General features: G+C 35.4%; 1 protein-coding gene across 2 annotated transcripts in view; it reads left to right on the forward strand.

The window, feature by feature from the left end:
* The window catches only part of EYS (eyes shut homolog), a 2,056,951-nt gene that overhangs the window by 787,456 nt on the left and 1,248,941 nt on the right, over positions 1 to 20,554 (forward strand). For both annotated transcript variants that reach the window (XM_032154320.2, XM_032154329.2), the window contains exon 16: positions 19,549 to 19,808. In XM_032154320.2, the coding sequence (XP_032010211.1) occupies positions 19,549 to 19,808 (260 nt within the window). The remainder of the gene's footprint in view (positions 1 to 19,548; positions 19,809 to 20,554) is intronic.

Here is a 20,554-nt window from a genome sequence, read left to right on the forward strand (position 1 = left end):
TTCACTCTAAATATCATTAGTTTTTATTATTTAAAACATTGATGATCTTGTTTTCAAAAATTTATGCATAGATAAGGTTAGTGTGGCATCTTATAAATGATGAATCTTTTTAATCATATAGATATCAACTAATTCCATTTTATATATTTATATGTTCAACAAATGAAGAACACTAAAAAGAGATTATTTTGATCATCCCTTTATAATTTTGAAAAACTTTATTTGATTAAGGCTTAAGGTTCTCTATAGCTTTCCCACAAATTTCCACTGATCAAAACTTTAAGGAGTCTCAGTGAAGGATACATGAATATCCTGTTTAACTTTGTGAAGAGTTATTCTAATAAAATATTATAAAAATTATAAAGAAGAGTCTTAAATTTTATGCTATTTGAAGAAAATTATATACCATAATGAACACTTAAAATTACATATTTTAATAGATCAAATTAGAATTGCATTTCATGGTCCATATGCTTATATTCCTTGAGAAAAAAATTAGATAAATGAACGTCTGATGGAATATCAAATCTATTTAGGTGATTTGTGTGTCCTAAGTTACTGAACTACCTACATGTGCTCATCTCTCTAAACAACGAGTTAACATAGTTTAGTGTTTACACAGTTTGAAGACATTAAAAAGCAAATTGGGCTAGGGATGTAATTTGAATGCTGACTGCAACCTGCCTTCTGCTATTCCTGGCACAGTTTAAAATTTAACTGCCTTCTTTATTTCTGATTTTTCTTCCCCCAAAGCAGAGTCAACAGCTTTAGCTACAGATGGGGCTCTGTATGGCCGTTATTGGACTCAGATGCCACACTCTGGAGCATGTTTTGCCAACAGCATCTGGCTCTTTGCTGCCTGTGCAGTTGGCATTTGTGTTGATGCTTTGGCCTGCTTTTCTTATGGACACTACAAAGCTGACTTTCAGACAACATGAAGGTTTGCTCCCAGTTGACTGTAAGCATTTTTTTTCCTTAGTTTGTATTTTATGAATATTTAAATAGATACCTTAAATCATGAAGCACTGGGCATTAAAATTTTCATCTCTTATAAAAATATGTTTAAAAATTTTTAATGGATATAATAACTGAAAAAGTCTGACATTTAATAAGCTAAAAACTTATATTGATTTATGTGTATTTTTACACATCAAATAAAAACTATGAAAATTTTAGTGTGTTACCAGAGATATTGTTTTGCTTTTTTTACCTTATTTATACATAGAAGTCCTAAGTGTTAATATAAAAGCAAAGCCATAACAAAATTTTAGTTCAGGCAACAGCAATCTATGATATAGTATCTATCTTTAAGAGTTAAAAGATTTTTCCTTCACAAAAACCAGAGGTTTGAACAAAATATGTGTGGGTAGGTAGATCACTCATCCTCTTATGGTATAGCTACACTGTAGTTTACAGATATAACAGACACAGGGAATTTTTAATATTTTACAATTATAATCTATTTGGGGAATTATATATGCCTCTGTATATATGTATGCATGTTTATTTGTAGAATAAATTACTATAAGTCTAATTGCTGGATCAAAGTGTGTCTACATTCAATATTCGAGTAGTTTTTATCAAATATTATCTTTTGGACAGATTCAGTAAATTCACACAAGTAATTAAAGCAATTATCTATAGCAGACGCTTACAGTTTGTATCATTTTGTTCTTGAGCAAATCTCTTAGTCAGATTTTATTTATGTTTATTTTATATATGAAAGAACAAAAACTTAGATATTTTCCGTAACTTGTGCAGAAATCACAGTGTGAAAAAGTAGTAAATCTAAATACCAGAACAAGACAGGTGTGACTCCACATCCATGGTTTAAGATCATCATCATCTGATCCTACTTATAGTATATAATAATACATACGTTGCCAGTGACAACATATGTTGACATGTATGATATCTCTCAGTTCCCAAGGTTTAACAAATTTGTGAAAGACTAAATAATTATTATTTTCTCACTGGAGAAGTTGGAACCTCATGTAGTTCAAATTTTATCAAAAAGGAGTAACTCAGGAGTTAAGTATACTTTCTTTGACAGATAAATACATCCTACGACCAATTATTGGTCAAATAATTACTGTACAAATAGGCCTTAGAAAACTGATTAAGTAAAATTGCTTTTTGATAACAGTAGCACAAAGGAAGAAAAGGAGAAATCACAGTATCTTGTTGTAAGGCTATTATGTTTTACATGAAATGGCAGATTATTTGAATACAGGCAGTGATAAACAGAAAAGGTATTAAAGACCTTATTTTGAATGAATAAATGAACTCTCTTATTTCACCGAAACTGAGTTGAAAGAATGGAGGAAAAGACAGTTTTATCAGGCATCATAGTAATTGTAAAAAGCTCCCTGTATACCTTCTGTATTACTTTGCCGGGACAATCTTTGGCATTTCTTGGCTTCTGAAGAATCACCCTCATCTCAGCCTTCAATTTTTGTAGTTTTCTTCCTGTGTGAGTGCCTATCTTTGTGTCAAAATTTCCCCCTTTTTTAAAAGACAGTGGTCCTATTGAATAAGTTTCCACCCTAATGAATTCACTTTCATTTGAATATCACTGTAAGGACTCTATTTTCAAAAGAGGCCACATTTTGAGATCCTGATGATTAGGACTTCAAGGTCTTTTGGGGAGATACAATTCAACCTCTAACACCTTCTGTTACCTTCTGAGTGCAGTTATGAAAACATATCTAATGGTTATTGAAGCCCAGAAGTTTATAATTTAGCATAGCCATACATGAAATCTTTAAATTTCATTCACAGAACTGTATAGAAACATATTCAAAGATAATTTTAATTGTTTAGAAGTGTAGTTAGAAAAAAATCATTTAGTATTTGATTATCTCATTATTTCATGTAGAACCATAATACCAAGTTCAGATTAAAAGTATTGCCTTATGATTCGTCAATTAAAAATAAACTAAAATTTTAAAAAATAAAAATGGACTTTTAAAAAGTACTAAGTCTAAGAATAGATTTTGCTTGTTTTCTTCTTTTTTAACATTTGTTTTTAAAGATGATGAACTGTTTTAATGCCAAGTACTAGAAACTGCAAAATTTAAGAAAAATGTAAAAACGTAATACCATGAAACAAAACCAGAATGATGCAGACATATTCAGAAATGGCTCGTTAGAAATGAATTGAAAGCCATTAGTTATTGTTCGTTTCAGATTCAATGTTGCATAGGAGGGCAATGGCCATGACTATAACAAACACAAAATGTGAAATTTAGGATTATGGTATTTGTGAGTAAAATTATTTTTATTGAACTGTGGAAGAAAGGTAATCATATTTGGAAACAAAGGAAAAATGTACATGAGAATATTATTTACTGCAAAAGCTGTATTTTCTTTATTTGAAAGGTAATCAAAATTTGATATTAAGTTCTTAAAAAAGCATTATTTAATTAAGGTCCTGCATTTTTCTTATGTTTTGAAGTAGACTTTTTTCCTTATTCTTTCTTTTTATGGGGAAGGGGGAGGCAATGTTTTTAGAGAAATAGACTTTACATAAGGTATTCAATAGCTTTTGGACATTTTTTATTGTGATTACACGTAATAAAATGCAAAGATTTTACATATACAATTTAAGGAGTTTTGGCAATTGCACTTACTTGTGTAACTACCACCAAACCCAAAATATAGAACTTATCTATCACCCTAGAAAGAGTTCTTGTGCCCTATTCACAGTTCATTTCCACCCTCTTACACCCTGATATTTGTTGGGCTTTTGAAAATTTTCCTTTTGTAATAATTTCTGATAAACTATTCTCAAAACATCAATGCTTTTTTTCAGCACGAGAAATATTTAAATGTAAATTAAATTATCTATTTATTAGTTTATCTTAATAAAGCGGTTTCATAGAAACTTTTAATTTGACTTTTATTATAACTGGCCAGATGATATACTGATATTATTGATGTTTCTTATATGAGGATATAAAAAATATATAGATTAGTTGGCTTTTCCAATGACATGTTATTTGCAGAAGAGATAGAATTTAGGACTTCTTACACCAGAACCCTTAAGATTTTACATTATTTTTTATTGTCACCTGTAAATCCTTGCCAAATCAGTGATGAAAGTGTTGTTCAATGTTGTGGTTTTTCTTATGCTGGGGAGTTTTGACATAAATTTAATGGTGAAAAGTTTTATTTCTGTATTTATTATTCTAAATTGTTTCAATCTATGGAATTGATCATTGTATTTCTAGGTAAGTTTTTGTATTGCTAGTTTGATTTAGGGATATTTCTTTTCTTGTAGAGGGCTTTCTTCCCAGATCAATGTTGTTTTGCTAAATAATCGGTGGGTATTTCCAATGCATGCCCTGAGTAACTATCAGCTTTCAAAATGATAAGCCAGCTGACAAACAAAAAGAGCTCACGTAAAAATAAGAACTCCATTTTATGTGTTTCTCCTAGATCTGTGTCTAGAGCACATTATTCAAGCTAATAATCCTTTTTTTCACACAAAGTTACCATGTTACATTTCGCCTTCAATTTTCACGCAGAATCAGTTTAAAAGACGCACATTTGAACATTTTTATACCTATTGCAAAGCCATACATCAAGACATGGTCCAATATGTTTCCCAATGTCCTACACTAAAAGATTCAGCTGTAAAATTCTTCTTTGATTTCAGAATGAGAAAATATAACTCTGCTTTCTTTTGTAAAAAAAATTATGATGTATATCGTCTATATAGTCATTATATTAGCTCTTGCTTTTCACAGTAAATCACAATTAACATATATCTTGGTATAGGAATTCTGTACAAATACCTACGTTTTAGGGTCTATCTCTTTTTCCAAGTTTTTAAACACTTTTCTTTCACCAGATGACTAATTGGAGGCTTTGTTAGTATACCTCACCTACTTAGAAATAGCAAAATTGTGTGTAAAGATTCATACTGTGAACTTCTGTGCAAAAAGGAACATGGGAGATCAACATAAGAGTTAAAGAAAACTTTGGGCACTTAGAAAAAAAATGCAGGTGACACCTCATGTGGCAGGCTCTAGCAGAAAATGGTGAGTGAATCCCCAGTGCATGAGATGGAGAGTGATTACCTCCATGATGCACATTCCCACTGGGAAGCTGGGCAATCCAGGCTATAACGGAGATCCTTGTCCCAACCAAGCTCTGGATCTAACCTGGGGAGCAATCAGAAGTCTATGAGCAGGAACAGCCCTAGAAATTATCCTGCAGGCACTCCTAGAACTGGGCATCAATAGAATGAGGCCATTCTGTATCCTAGCTCATAGGGAGCTATGTGGAAACCTGCCAGCCAGCACAAGTGGAAGTTACTGGTCTGGAGGGTCTCAGGTCAGAGATTGATGATCTTGAGGAGGGGAGAAGCCCCTGGGGCCAGAATTGAGAGGCAAATGTGGTATGTGCTCTAGCCACAGGCACAGTACTTGGGTGTTCCCTCTTCACAGGACCTGAATGGGTGTGGTTTTGACCCCAGCAGAAAGTTCTGTGGCCTGGGATAGGTCTGTCTGAAGGCAAACTGGGGGTGCTTTGGCTAACTGTTCTAACTTTCTGCCAGAGTCAGAATATAGGAGGGAGCCCTGCTAGGTTGGGAGTATGAGAGCACAGCAGGTCCCACTACCACTTGCTAGCCTGTAGAGCCTGAGCTGTCTCTCATTCCCCATCCTGGGTCTTAGGCCCAACAATGATTATTCTGCTCCTCATTGGGAAGTTATTCCAGGGACCTGAGAACTGACTCCAAACCCTACTGGGGCTGGTGCTTGCACCCACCATTAGGGGCGTACATGCAGGCTCGCTTGGCCCAGTTCCCAGCTATGCTGCCTCTGCCCTCAGAGGCAAAGTGTGGGACTAGGACCACTGAATGTTCTACAACCCAACCCACCACCTGGGAACCTGAGAACTTCATTTAGATGACACCTTTGGGTGTAGATGAGAGATCATCTAGACCAGGTGAGACCATCTTACAGGTGAGAGCTAGTGACCATGCCATCTGGCTCTCACCTGTAAGCACCACTTTCTTGCCTTAAGATCTACTTCATAGCGCATTTCAATATCTGCTGACACAAGTACACAGCATTTGGGAAGGATACAAGCTTCATATGACCTCTGCTACCACTATTATTCACACCACCCTTGCTCATTAGGAGACCTTGCACACCAGGCACATCACTACCACAATGAGCATTTGAGAAAGCCACCACATGAAGACTATGTATAACCAAAGAAATCATACAGAGTCTATTCCACTGATACAGTTTGGTTGTGCCCCATCCAAATCTCAACTTGAATTGTATCTCCCAGAATTCCCATGTATTGTGGGAGGGACCCAGCGGGAGGTAATTGAATCATGAGGTCTGGTCTTTCCTGAACTATTCTTGTGATAGTGATTAAGTCTCATGAGATCTGATGGGTTTACCAGGGGTTTTCGCTTTTTCTTCTTCCTCATTATTCTCTTGCCATCACCATGTAAGAAGTGCCTTTCACCTCCCACCATGATTCTTAGGCCTCCCCAGCCATGTAGAACTATAAATCCAATTAAACCTCTTTTTCTTCCCAGTCTCGGGTATGTCTTTATCAGCAGCATGAAAATGAACTAATACAGTAAATGGTACCAGTAGAATGGGGTGCTGCTGAAAAGATACTCAAAAATGTGGAAGTGACTTTGGAACTGGGTAATAGTCAGAGGTTGGAACAGTTTGGAGGTCTCAGAAGACAGGAAAATGTGGAAACTTTTTGAACTTCCTAGAGTCTTGTTGAATAGCTTTGCCCCAAATGCTGATAGCAATATGGACAATAAGGTCCAGGCTGCAGTGGTCTCAGATGGAGATAAAGAACTTGTTGGGAACTGGAGAAACGGTGACTCTTGTTATGTTTTAGCAAAGAGACTGGTGGCATTTTGCCCCTGCCCTAGAGATTTGTGGAACTTTGAATTTGAGAATGATGATTTAGGGTATCTGACAGAAGAAATTTCTAAGCAGCAAGGCATTCAAGAGGTGACTTGGGTACTGTTAAAGGCATTCAGTTTTATAAGGGAAGCAGAGCATAATAGTTTGGAAAATTTGCAGCCTGACTATGCAATAGAGAAGAAAAAACCCTTTTTCTGGGGAAAAAATTCAAACTGGCAGCAGAAATTTGCATAAGTAGCAAGGAGCCTAATGTTAATGCTGAAGACCATGGGGAAAATGTCTGCAGGCCATGCCAGAGACCTTCACAGCATCCCCTCCCATCACAGCCCTGGAGTCCCAGGAGCAAAAAATGGTTTTGTGGGCTGGGCCCAGGGTCACCATACTGTGTGAAGCCTAGGGACTTGGTGCCCTGTGTCCCAGACACTCCATCCATAGCTGAAAGTGACCAAAGTACAGCTCGGGCTGTGGCTTCAGAGAGTGGAAGCCCTAAGCCTTGGCAGCTTCCACATGGCGGTGAGCCTCTAGGGGCATAGAAGTCAAGAACTCAGGTTTGGGAACCTCTGCCTAGATTTCAGAAGATGTATGGAAACGCCTGGATGCCCAGGCAAAATTTGCTGAAGGGGCGGGGTCCTCAGGGAGAACCTCTGCTAGGGCAGTGTGGAAGGGAAATGTGGGGTCAGAGCCCCCACACAGAGTCCCTAATGGGGCACCACCTAGGGGAGCTGTGAGAAGAGGGCCGCTTTCCTCCAGACCCCAGAATGGTAGAGCCACTGACAGCTTGCACCGTGCACCTGGAAAAGCCACAGACACTCAATGCCAGCCTGTGAAAGCAGCCAGGAGGGGGGCTGTACCTTGCAAAGCCACAGGGGCAGAGCTGCCCAACACCATGAGAACTTACCTCTTGCACCAGTGTGACGTGGATGTGAGACATGGAGTCAAAGGAGATCATTTTGAAGCTTTAAAATTTGATTGCCTCACTGGATTTTGAACTTGCGTGGGCACTGTAACCCCTCTGTTTTGGCCAATTTCTCCTATTTGGAACAGCTGTACTTACCCAATACCTATACCCCCACTGAATCTAGGAAGTAACTAGCTTTCTTTTGATTTTACAGACACATTAGGTGGAAGGGACTTGCCTTGTCTCAGATGAGAATTTGGACTTTTGAGTTAATGCTGAAATGAGTTAAGACTTTGAGGGACTGTTAGGAACACATGATTGGTTTTGAAATGTGAGGACATGAGATTTGGAAGGGCCATGGGCGAAATGATATGGTTTGACTGTGTCCCCATCCAAATCTCAACTTGAATTGTATATCCCAGAATTCCCACATGTTATGGAAGGGACCCAGGGGGAAGTAATTGAATCATGGAGGCAGGTCTTTCCTGTGCTATTCTCGTGATAGTGATTAAGTCTCATGGGATCTGATGGGTTTATCAGGGGTTTTTCCTTTTGCTTCTTCCTAATTCTTCTCTTGCCACCACCATGTAAGACGTACCTTTCGCCTCCCATCATGATTCTGAGGCCTCCTCAGCCATGTGGAACTGTGAGTCCAATTAAACCTCTTTTATTTTCCCAGTGTCTAGTATGTCTTTATCAGCAGCATGAAAACAGACTAATACAGCCACCAAACATACCCAGAAGCAAAGGCAAATGATCTTACTTAACATACATTATAGGCACATCCTCAAGAAAAGTGAAGTCCCACCCCAAAAAAAGTAAATTCAAGAATAAGAAGTATTTCTCCAGATGAGAAAAAAATCAGCATAGTAATACTGGATCTTGAATCCTAAACAAAATGAAATGTTAGGATGCTGGATAAAGAATTCAAAGCAGGTCTCTTATTCCACCCAGAGCTTGGGGTCCATCTCCACTGCTCTGTGTCCTCCGTTCCAGGAGACCCAGATGACTGTTATAGTCTCTGTTGCCTTGTGACTTGCAAGTACTGGGATATCCATAGCTAAGATGCCAGGACACCCTAGAAGCTAGGGAATGAGTTAGAAAATACATTTACAGAGGTGTTGGGTCAAGATGGCAGACTAAAAGCAGTGCATTTCCACTGCTATCATGGAGAGGAAACAAAAGGGCCAGTGAATACTGGCATTTAATTTATCCTCTATTTTTTTCTGGAATTCTGCCATTGGGATTCCTCTCATTTTATTAACTAATACATATCCTGAGTCTTTTATATCTCCTTAAATATTTTGTTGTATAGTAATATTTATACTAGCTTTTTACTTGTCTTAAAATTATCTAGCTGTAATTTTAATATGTTTGGTAAAATAATACTTATATAAGACGTCTGGCTCTTTTCATATTCATTTATTTTTACATTTACATTTGCACACAAACACAACAGTCTATTTTGTACTAATTCCTTTTTAAGTTTTTCTTATCTTTCAATTTAGTTCTTCAAAACCTTAGTATTTGTGGGAACACGTGTGAGTTAACACAACGTCCTTGTCAATGAGAAACAAGCAGACGCTTCCCTGGCTCCGAGGAAAACAATGTATGATATTGGTTTTTCAGTTGCTTGTGTGTGAACACATATGTGCATATGCATGTGTATGTGTGTGAGAGAGGTGGGAGAGAGGGAGAATGGATATATTTTTCGTCACCCCAGTGAATAATGGTAGCAACAGGACTGCTGATTTTCCTTCGTGAGCCCTCAATGTTGCATGTCTCTGAAATTCCAAATTCTGCCAGTGTCTTTTCTTCTGCCCCAAACACTCTTTGATGGAAAATTGGCCCAGCCTTATATTTCAAGCAAGCTTTTTTTTTTAATTTTTGTTCTTGTTTTTAAAATTTTTAATCAGTTTCCTACTCCGAGAACTATTTTTGTGCCATTTCTGCTGGATTACTCCAGCAGCAGGCACCTACCTGCTCTTCATACCTGCTCTTATCTTGGTCCTTTCACCGTATTTGTCATCTCATTTTCTTTTGTGCTTTGGCTTGGGATTATTGATAACTGTTTTATTGAGGATGAAGTTTTATTTTCTGTTTCTAATTTTCTTTGTCACATTGAGTTAGATTCAGAGAGACACAGGCACTGGTGGCTTTATTTCATACTTTACAAAGATAAATCTCTTCTACTTTGAATTTATCCTTTCTTTCCATGAGTTTGAAGTTCTGGCTTAGTGAATTTTAAAGGATTTTTGAATATCACTTGGACTCTGGCTTGACTAAGTACCAGGAAGAGTCTCATCAAGAAGCAGGATCATAGATAAAAAACTTTCCACATAACCCCTGTGAGACAGGTGACCCTTTAGCGACATTGTTAAAAATAATTATTTTGCTTCTCTTTCCTTCTTTCCATTTCTCTCTTATCTCTGCTATCCTTATTTATTTCTATAGTTCCGTCTGTTTTATTAAAAAAGTAAGTACAGGGCAATTTGAGTGTTATTTAAATTTTTAAGGAAGGACATGTTCTATAATTTTAAATTTTAATAAAATAATGGGTTAATAATAATTTCTGTATGTGGGAAGATATGTTAGTGTTCATTTTCAATAGGTTTATTTTTCCATATTTTTACATTGGCTAACTGAATTTATGTTACATTTCAGAATTAATGATGTTTATGCATATAGTCTAGAACTAAGTATGTGTGATTAGTAATTAGAGTATATATTTTTAATACATGTTACCCTTAAGGAATATGAAACAGATATAGCATTTATTATAATGCCAGTCCTAACAAAAAAACAAAGATTATTTTGTTTCCTCCTTGCTTATAATATTTCCATATGCATAAAAATCCTTTGGCTTTTGCTAGCTCAGTTGATTTTTTTCTGAGACTTCAAGTGTAATGCTTATTAAACTGGGAGTTTAAAATGTTTCTCCATATGAAACACCTGACATGCTGCAGATTTATCAATTATTTTGTAAAATGTTTATACATTTGTTTGAGTTCTATATCTTAGTACTTTGCTTATGTAACACTCTGTATCCTGCTTTTATATTTGAAATTCTGCCTCCTACTCAAATTGTACCTGAAAGAATAAAAACATATGTGTAGGTATATAGGTTTTTTATACATTTTAAACTGTATTTGAAAGATTGTATATGCATTTTCAAGTATAATTTGAATACAATGTGTGGGTATAGGTATGGATATTATACTTGCATATACACATGCAGACATATACTTACATAAATTTTTAAGCATTGAAAAAGATGCAACTACGAATTCATCTGAATATATAAAGCATTATATTTAAAAGCAGACTTACTTTGACTTGCCACAAAGATCCTTTTTGGAAAAAAACAGGGGCCAGAAGTAATACTTACTTGCTCAGAAACTGATTCATCATCAATTTTCTGCTTACACACGCACATCATCAGGAAAAATAAAATAGAAGAAATTAAATATGGTAACTTAAACTAGGTTTATGTTCAAAGTTAAATCACGTAATTGTTCATGTTACTCATGTTTGTAACACTAGTCATTTTCTTGACTCAACAGGTAAACTTACAGAATAGTAGCTTCAACTATCTTATGTAGTCAGCCTTTTTGAGCAAGTGTTTTCTTTCAGCTTTATTCAAGATGTTGTTGAAAGATTCATCTTTCAACATAAATGTCTTAGGGCTTGTTGTAGGCTTACAAAAAAAGCTAAATTCTGATCATCTGAGTGGTAAAATACTCCATTCTCATGGTTTCTGTATTATGACCACAATGACAAAAAAAAAAAAAAAAAAAATGGAGCTAATCTCACTATATGGCATCTCACTATATGGCATATGTTTGGCTTTGTTGTTCCAGTCCCAGATTCAAGTGTATTTAACTTTGGGTATTCTTCGAAATACAGCATGAGTTCCATCAGATTTACCTCAGATTTTAAATATGAATATACTGGAGGCATGACCCAGTGCATTATCTGCCTCTGCTTGTCTGGCATTTTAGCTTTCTTCTATGAAATGAGGAATATTCTGAATCTTGAAAAAGCCTTGAATTGTTTTTTAGAAATACTGACCTACAAAGCAGCTTGAATTAAATAACTCTGAAAAAGACTATTGATCAGTTGTCTTCTTACATGGCACAGATTAAATCATATAGAATATTGGAAACAGATAATTTGAAGAGAATTGTATCAAGGAATTATCCAAACAGTTCATTTACATCAAAATTCATGTTGTATGAAAAATACATATTGTAATTCTTCCAATTGAAATAATTGACTTATAAATTATGTGTATAAATAAATTATATGTCTGAATTTATTTTTTTTGAAAAAATATATGAAATGATGCTTGATAGACTAAATAGAAGAAATCCTTTTTCTATTAATATTAAAACAGAAATTCTTGATTTCATTTAGAATACATACTCCATAAACTTCCCTGCACCCTCAAAAAATAAAAATAAAAAAGAAAGATTTGCCCAGCCTGGCCAACATGGTGAAACCCTGTTTCTGCTAAAAATACAGAAAATAGCTGGGCACGATGGCAGGCCTGTAATCCCAGCTACTGGAGAGGCTGAGGCAGGAGAATCGCTTGAACCCAGGCAGCAGAAGTTGCAGTGACCCCAGAACGTGCCACTGCACTCCAGCCTGGGCGACAGAGTGAGACTCCATCTCAAAATAAATAAATAAAAATTAAAGAAAGGTTTGCTTACTATCTATCTTGCTTACTATCTATCCGACCACATGCTTACACTAATGTGCCTAGTAGAACTCTTTCCTGCCTATTTCTTTTCAAAGAATCTATATATGTATCTAAGATTCTATAAAATACAGCAGAATATCACAATGAAGAGGATTCTATACGTTTCATAAATTTATATTTCAGTAGAGAAGGCCAAATTTAAATTTATTTATTCCTAGTAACGTTTGTTAGAATGGTCCTTGGATTTTTATTGCATGCCTTGATTTTTCTAGAGCTCCATATTTGAATTTTGAATACATGCAGGATAGCATCTGAAATCATGCAATTTATCTGATTTAAGTTGTTACATATTAAGCATCAGTACCATCTTATTTTCTTCTATTTCCACCGTTGTCATCTGTCTCTTACCTGATGGCATCATTCTTTCCAATAGTGAATGTGAAGCCCACTGAGTCCTCCTCACTCCTCACTCTGCCTCATCTGCTTACTAACCATTATCCAGATCTTCTCTGTCCTACATCAGAAATATATCTCAAATCTGATGTACTTTATTACTCCCTTTGTGTAGTACTCATAATCTCCTATCAGTAATGAAACAGTGGCTTCCTAAATGAACTTCATGCTACCAAGCTGTCCCTATGTTAATACATCTACTGGATAACAATCAATGTTACTCCCAGGATTAGAAACAAACAAACAAACAAACAAAAAACCCCAAAGGACTATAAATCATGCTGCTATAAAGACACATGCACACGTATGTTTATTGCGGCACTATTCACAATAGCAAAGACTTGGAACCAACCCAAATGTCCAACAACAATAGACTGGATTAAGAAAATGTGGCACATATACACCATGGAATACTATGCAGCCATAAAAAATGATGAGTTCGTGTCCTTTGTAGGGACATGGATGAAACTGGAAAACATCATTCTCAGTAAACTATCGCAAGGACAAAAAACCAAACACCGCATGTTCTCACTCATAGGTGGGAATTGAACAATGAGAACTCATGGACACAGGAAGGGGAACATCACATTCCGGGTACTGTTGTGGGGTGGGGGGTGGGGGGGGGCGGGGACAGCATTAGGAGATATACCTAATGCTAAATGACGAGCTAATGGGTGCAGGAAATCAACATGGCACATGGATACATATGTAACAAACCTGCACATTGTGCACATGTACCCTAAAACCTAAAGTATAATAAAAAAAAAAAAAAAACCCTTAAATATCTTCAAGGGTAAAGTCAAAATTCCTTAATTTCACTTTTCTTGTTGTTGCAGTAGTTTTCACAATCCTTAGCAACTTTGCCTTGCTATTGCTGCTTTTAGGCTACCTCCTCACTTTAATTTTACCCATATCAATCTTCTCATATGTTTTTACATACTAACATTTTCAGGCTGTTATTCAAAGTGGTCCTTAATCTTGTATTCTATTTTTAATGTTTACAAATATTTCTTAAAATAGATTTTTCAGTCTAAATGAAAAAAGTGATTTTCCACATTTATTTCCAAGATGATGGCAGAGGTTAAGAGTTTAGTAATGTTCATGTTATAATTCAGTATGAATATAGTTTTGTTGATGGCATGTACACCTAAGGGTATAAGTAGGTTAATAGACAAAACATTAAAATAATGAATGAATTATTTAATTCGGTGGCTCATTAAAAAAAAATTCTTCCCTTTTCTATGCCCCCAATTTGTAGGACACTAAAAAGATAACAATACTATTTTATTATTAACAGTCATTATTTCTTTTTCACCTAGCAGTTTTGGTTGAAATTTTGTGTTTCATATATGTAAGGGTTGCAGGAAATAATGAACTAATTTTAAAAATTAACACATAAAAATTGTGTATATGTTGTATAAGATAATGTTTTGATAAATGCATACATTTTGAAATGGGTAAATCAAGCTAATTAACATATGCATTACTTCCCATAGTTATCTTTTTCATGAAGAAAGCACTTTAAATCTCTCTAAAAAAATTTTAAGTGCACAATATCTTGTTATTAATGATAGTCATGATCATGTATATTTGATCTGTTGAACTTTTTCCTTCCATCTAACTGTATCCTGTGACCAACATCTCCCCTAATCTCCTCCACCTCCCAGTAGCTGATAAACAACATTTTACTGTTTGCTTCTATGAGAAGTGAACTAATTTTTTTTATTATACTTTAAGTTTTAGGGTACATGTGCACAATGTGCAGGTTTGTTATATATGTATCCATGTGCCATGTTGGTGTGCTGCACCCATTAACTCATCATTTAGCATTAGAAGTGCACTAATTTTTATAAGAAAATATTCTTTTAAACCGCATATACTGTTAGGTTTGTATTAATAAATTTAGAGCCAAAAAAGCCTATATGCCTTAATATACAAAATATATTCAAACACAGATACATATTGCTGAACGATCCTTTGTCATTACAAATAGATGTTTATGGTAAGGTTAACATATAGAATGCTTAGTGATTAGAAATTGACATTTATTAAGATTTTTGAAGCTAGTGAATTTTTTTTTTTTTTTGAGACTAAGTCTCACTGTCACCCAGGCTGGAATGCAGTGGCACAATCTCTGCTCACTGCGGCCTCCGCCTCCCGGGTTCAAGCGATTCTTCTGCTTCAGCCTCCAGAGTAGCTGGGACTACAGGTGCGTGCTGCCATGCCTGGGTAATTTTTGTATTTTTAGTAGAGACAGGGTTTCACCATATTGGCCAGGATGGTCTTGATTTCCTGACCTACGCGTGATCCACCCGCCTCGGACTCCCAAAGTGCTGGGATTACAGGTGTGAGCCAACGCACCTTAATAAGTAGAATTTCTTGCACTTTTTAACAATGCTAACTACTTTATTTTCTATTATCAGCTTTAGTACTTTAAATCAGCATTTCAGATTTGAAAAGTTGTCCTTAGAAGTATTCAATGTATTTTACACCAATGAATTTAGATTTTCTCACACTAGGGAAAAGAGCAAATTAGAATGTATTCACCTATCTTTAGGCACGCACTTGTTTTCAAGTGTTTACTACCAGAAATTGTACACTCGAAAAGTCATACAGTATGTGCTTTGCATTTTTTTAATCCATAAAGACTCTGCTTCTAGCTGTGATTTTGAAAATATCTGCCAGGTTCCACTAAATCCTGAAATTATTTCATGGTGCAAACTTAGAATCTGATTGAAGCCCTCACATAAAATATGTTTTCCCATCCATCAAAGACTAGCTTCTCTGACATGTGCGGAAGAAGATTCAAATATGTAAACCTGCAGGTATGATTGTTAGTCACTAGTAGTGACTTTTTTCCTCAGAACTTTATTTTCTACAAAACATCCATGTTATCTCCATAGGACTCAGCCTCGGCATTATCAGTCCTCTTGACATACAGCCACATTCTTTCCTGAGGATTCAATCCTTGTAATGACACCACATGAGGTCTCAGGCCACCAGTTATGTGAGAAGGTAAAACAAACCTTCAGCACATATGCCAAATAGGCAGGAATTGTCAGTTTCTCTTAGGAAACTCTTTTAAATTAACCAAGTTGAAATTATGTACTCAGAATACAATAAAGAGAAAAAAATAAATACTTGTGCAATTCCCTCAGGACTTGTGATCATGATGTGGTAGTGACCATGATTTTAGAAAGCATTAATTCTCTAGCTTTTCTCCTCTTAAAATTGCCATAGAATATTAACTGAGTCCTATTATATGACTGAAGTTATATTTACAGTGATGTTATTTCAAGCAAAATAAATGCACTGAAGTTGTTTTCTTAAGACTGGGTAATACCCAATTTTAACATTATTTCACAAAATGTCTAAAGAAATGATACTAGATTTAAAGCATGTATAAAAAAAGAAAGGAAAAGAAAAACAGGAACTTGAGAGGAGGAGATCTGGATCCTAAGTTCCATTTGCTTAACCACATGACTTACGATACATCCGTGTTATCCTTTGAACTTCCACCTATCTCATCTGTAAAGTGAGAAAAAGAGTATCTCTTCTACATATTTCAAAGCTTTATTGAAAGTATCAAATTGCATAATATATTTGACAGTTTTAAAATGTGATGTGATGATCAAAAATTAAAAAGAACTACTACTAAAAGCTAAATAAATATTCATTGTTGAGATGCACATTGTATGTAGGCTCATGGGTCAGAAAATGTATTCTTCAAACTTCTGTGACAGTACCTAGTAAACATTGTAGGTGGCCAGGCAATGCAGATTCCAGGCACTGTATACACTTTTTATTCATCATATCATTTAATCTTTACAACAATTCTCTGAGATTACCGATTTCATTAAACTCTCTGATCCTCAACTTCCTAAATGAAAGAGTGCAGATAAGTTGATCTGTTCCAACACTGAGGACCTTATATCAATTCTTAAAGTATTGTCAACATTTATTGTGTTGACATGATAGTGTGGAGATTCAGATCATTCTTACACATTCAGGAACCAGAAGTGTAATGGTGGAGGCAAACCATGCAAACGATTTTAACACAAGATAGTATACATGATGAGTTCCTAAAGTGTGTGGGAGGCAAATTTTAGAGCAAAGTGAAATAATTTGTAGGATTAGTAAATAGGTGAGAGTATAGTTGTTTGTTTTGTTTTGTTTTTTTTAGATAATTTCAGTAATGGGATATAGGAGATAAAGATTTTTTTAAAAAAGCACCTTAGAAACTTTTGTAAGTAGAAGGATGCTCTGAAAATTATATCAGAACAACAAACTGAAGCAAGACTCTCCAGGCAAACTAGGATGGAAAGTCATCAAAATAATTAGAGCATTTTGATTTTGAGAAGAAAATAAAATATTAAGTAAATAACATACCCTCAGGTATATATTTTTTATATTGTAAAGGTATGAATTGTTTCAGTCGTAAATTTTGTCTTGTGCAAGCATACTTCACAAAGAAATGTGCAATTAACATAATAGCAATTACTTTCTGCCCACAGCCAATTAAAAAAAATTTAGACAGCTGTGAAATCCACTGGCTTACAATGCATTGGATTTAAACTTATTGAACTAGTAAACACTTTATTAGTCAATTATGTCTAATACCATTTTGCCAATTATTCATTTTAGTTTTTATTTCAGTGGTAACTATATCTATTTAGAATTCAATTATAGATGTGGTCGCAAGTCATTTGTTCAATTATCTCCTCCAATATATTGGTATCCCATGTATTTATAATTATAAAAGGGCCTTCATATATCTGGGGCTTTGAAACTGCAAATTAGGTGACCCTTTTCTTTCTTTCTTCCTTCTTTCCTTCCTCCTTGCTCCGCTCCTTTTAGTAAGATATTCTGTATCATAAAGTAAGTTACATTATTTCAGCACTATGACTTTTTTCAAGTTATCTGAAAAATCTATCAGTAAATACACTTTTTGAAAATAATTGTTCTAATATTTCTTGTGCTTGTTTCATGATTCATAACTTGCATAATGGTAAAGTTGCCCAAGATTTGGAAATCTACCTTGCCCGCAAATTGACATAAGTTCTCTCCTTGAACACACCTACAGTTTGTGATTGATTTCCACTTACCCAGCTGATGGACTACCCCTCTATCTCTCTATTTGCATTTACTCTCTATCTGCAGGCTTCACTATAACCTTTCCATTTCCCTCAAATGGACACTTTGTGTGTAAAACCCTTTCCCCGCCTGTCTGCTAGAATTTTGTGTGTAAAACACTTTCCCCCTCCTGTCTGCTAGGATTTTTCTCTTCAGAGCAGACTAGCCTAGTTTCATGGATGATGACTGGCCAAAGTGGTATTTGAAGATAATGACAGATACTGGATGGAGGACTAGACTGAGCTAGAAGCCTGTGATATACAGATAGTGCTTTATTTTTCATTTGTTTGCTTTCCCTTCAATTATCCCACATTATTCAAATATTAATACGAATTTAGTTCAGCCTATGGAAAGCATTATGGAGATTTCCCAAAGAACTAAACATAGAACTACCATTTGACCCAAAAATCCCACTAATGAGCATCCACCCAAATAAAAAGAAGTCATTCTACCAAAAACACAACTTCACTCATATGTTTATCATAGTGCCATTCACAAGAGCAAAATCATGGAACCTAGCTGTCTATCAGCGGTGGACTGGATAAAGAAAATGTGATGCATATACACTGTGGAATCCTACAAAACCATAAAAAGAATTAAATCATGTCCTTTGCAGCAATACGGACGCAGCTAGAGGCTATTATCCTTAGTGAATTAATGCAGAAACAGAAAATCTAATACCATATTTTCTCACTTGCAAGTGGAAGCCAAACAATGGGTGCACATGGACATAAAGATGGAAACAATGGAGGCTGAGAACTCCAAAAGTGAGCAGGGAAGGAGAAGGGTAGGGCTTGAAAATCTACCTATTGGGTTCTGTGTTCACTATTTGGGCAATGAGTTCAACAAAAGCCCAAACTACAGCATTATGCGATTACCTGTGTTACAAACCTGCACATGTAAGCCCTGAATCTAAAAATTTTAAAAAAGAGAATATATTTTTTAAAATGTATTTCAAGTGATTCAACACACACACACACAAAGCCAAAAACACATGCTTAACATAAAGTAACACCTTGTTATATACTCTGGTGATGACAAGAATTTCACATATTGTTAAGGACACTGAATTAAAGAGCATTTAAGGCTTACAAACAGTGATCTCATCTGTAAAACTTATTTTATATTAAATAATTCATAGGCAAATTTTGCTCAATTGGTAATTTAGCTCAATAGTTGTTCTCTGACATGTCTCAGAGGCCTAACTATGTTAGAAATTTGCTAATGCTTTTAAAATCTTATTTCAGCCAATGCGGTAAGTTTTGTGGTAATATATATTATATTGTCACAGGAAATTAGGCAAACAATATTTTAAAACTATGTATTATTTATTAGTCCTGTTATAAATTTAAAAGCACCACACACTATTAGTTCAAGGGAATAATTAAAAATACAAAAAATAAGCTTGAAAAAGAGTTCACACTTCTTAAAATTTTAATATTTTATTTCAGATGTGAGTGTACTTCTGGATGGACTGGACAGAACTGTAGTGAAGAAATAAATGAATGCGACTCTGATCCATGCATGAATGGAGGTCTTTGTCATGAATCTACCATCCCTGGACAATTTGTATGTCTGTGCCCACCTCTTTATACTGGACAATTTTGCCACCAACACTATAACCCTTGTGACCTACTTAATAACCCTTGCAGAAACAACTCAACATGCTTAGCTTTGGTAGATGGAAATCAGCATTGTATTTGTAGAGAAGGTAAGAGCTGATATGGCTTTTAATGTTTTTAAATAATTACTTAATTAGTTTGTGTGTTTATTGTGCCTATGGGATGATGGCCTCTTAAAATGGGTTGGAAAAATCCTATGTACGTTGTGGGTAGGGGAGTATCTAACTTCAAATCCAGTTATAAAAATATATTAGAGAAATGCACCCAAGGAGTTAATCTAAGAATTAACCATTGGGAAGAGGGAAAAGAGTGAAGCTGTATAGCTTTTTGGCCCTGTTTTTTTCTTTCAGAAGTTGTCTCTCCTTTAATAAGTTTCTCTTTTCTTAACAATCCTGTTCATGTAGAGTTCATGACAATAGCAGTTAGAGATGGGAATAGGTATAATTGGGGGTAATGAAATGCCCTGTTGTACATTTTCTTCTGGAGCTATCAAAATATCACTTCTTTCTACTTAGGTTGTTTAGTTACAATCACATAACTTGGGTAGCTGCTTTGTCTCGTAAGAGGAATCCTATGCAAGAAAGAATGAGCAGTTCAAAAACTACTATTGGAGCTCCTGGATCCAGCCATATCTGAAGCCAGGATATTTCTGGCTTTCTGGGTCATATCAGCCAATAACTCTGCTTATGTCATTAAACTTTCTTGATTGGGGTCTCTTCATATGCAAGTGAAGAAAGTCTTATTAATGCACCGTGGTTTAGGTACATGTTCACTATTCATGTATCAATGGCTGCTCATAAGCAATTACCATTTTCAGTGGAAATGCTTCTGCTCC

Source organism: Hylobates moloch, unplaced genomic scaffold, assembly GCF_009828535.3.
Source record: "Hylobates moloch isolate HMO894 unplaced genomic scaffold, HMol_V3 SCAFFOLD_2, whole genome shotgun sequence".
NCBI classification, from domain to species: domain Eukaryota; kingdom Metazoa; phylum Chordata; class Mammalia; order Primates; family Hylobatidae; genus Hylobates; species Hylobates moloch.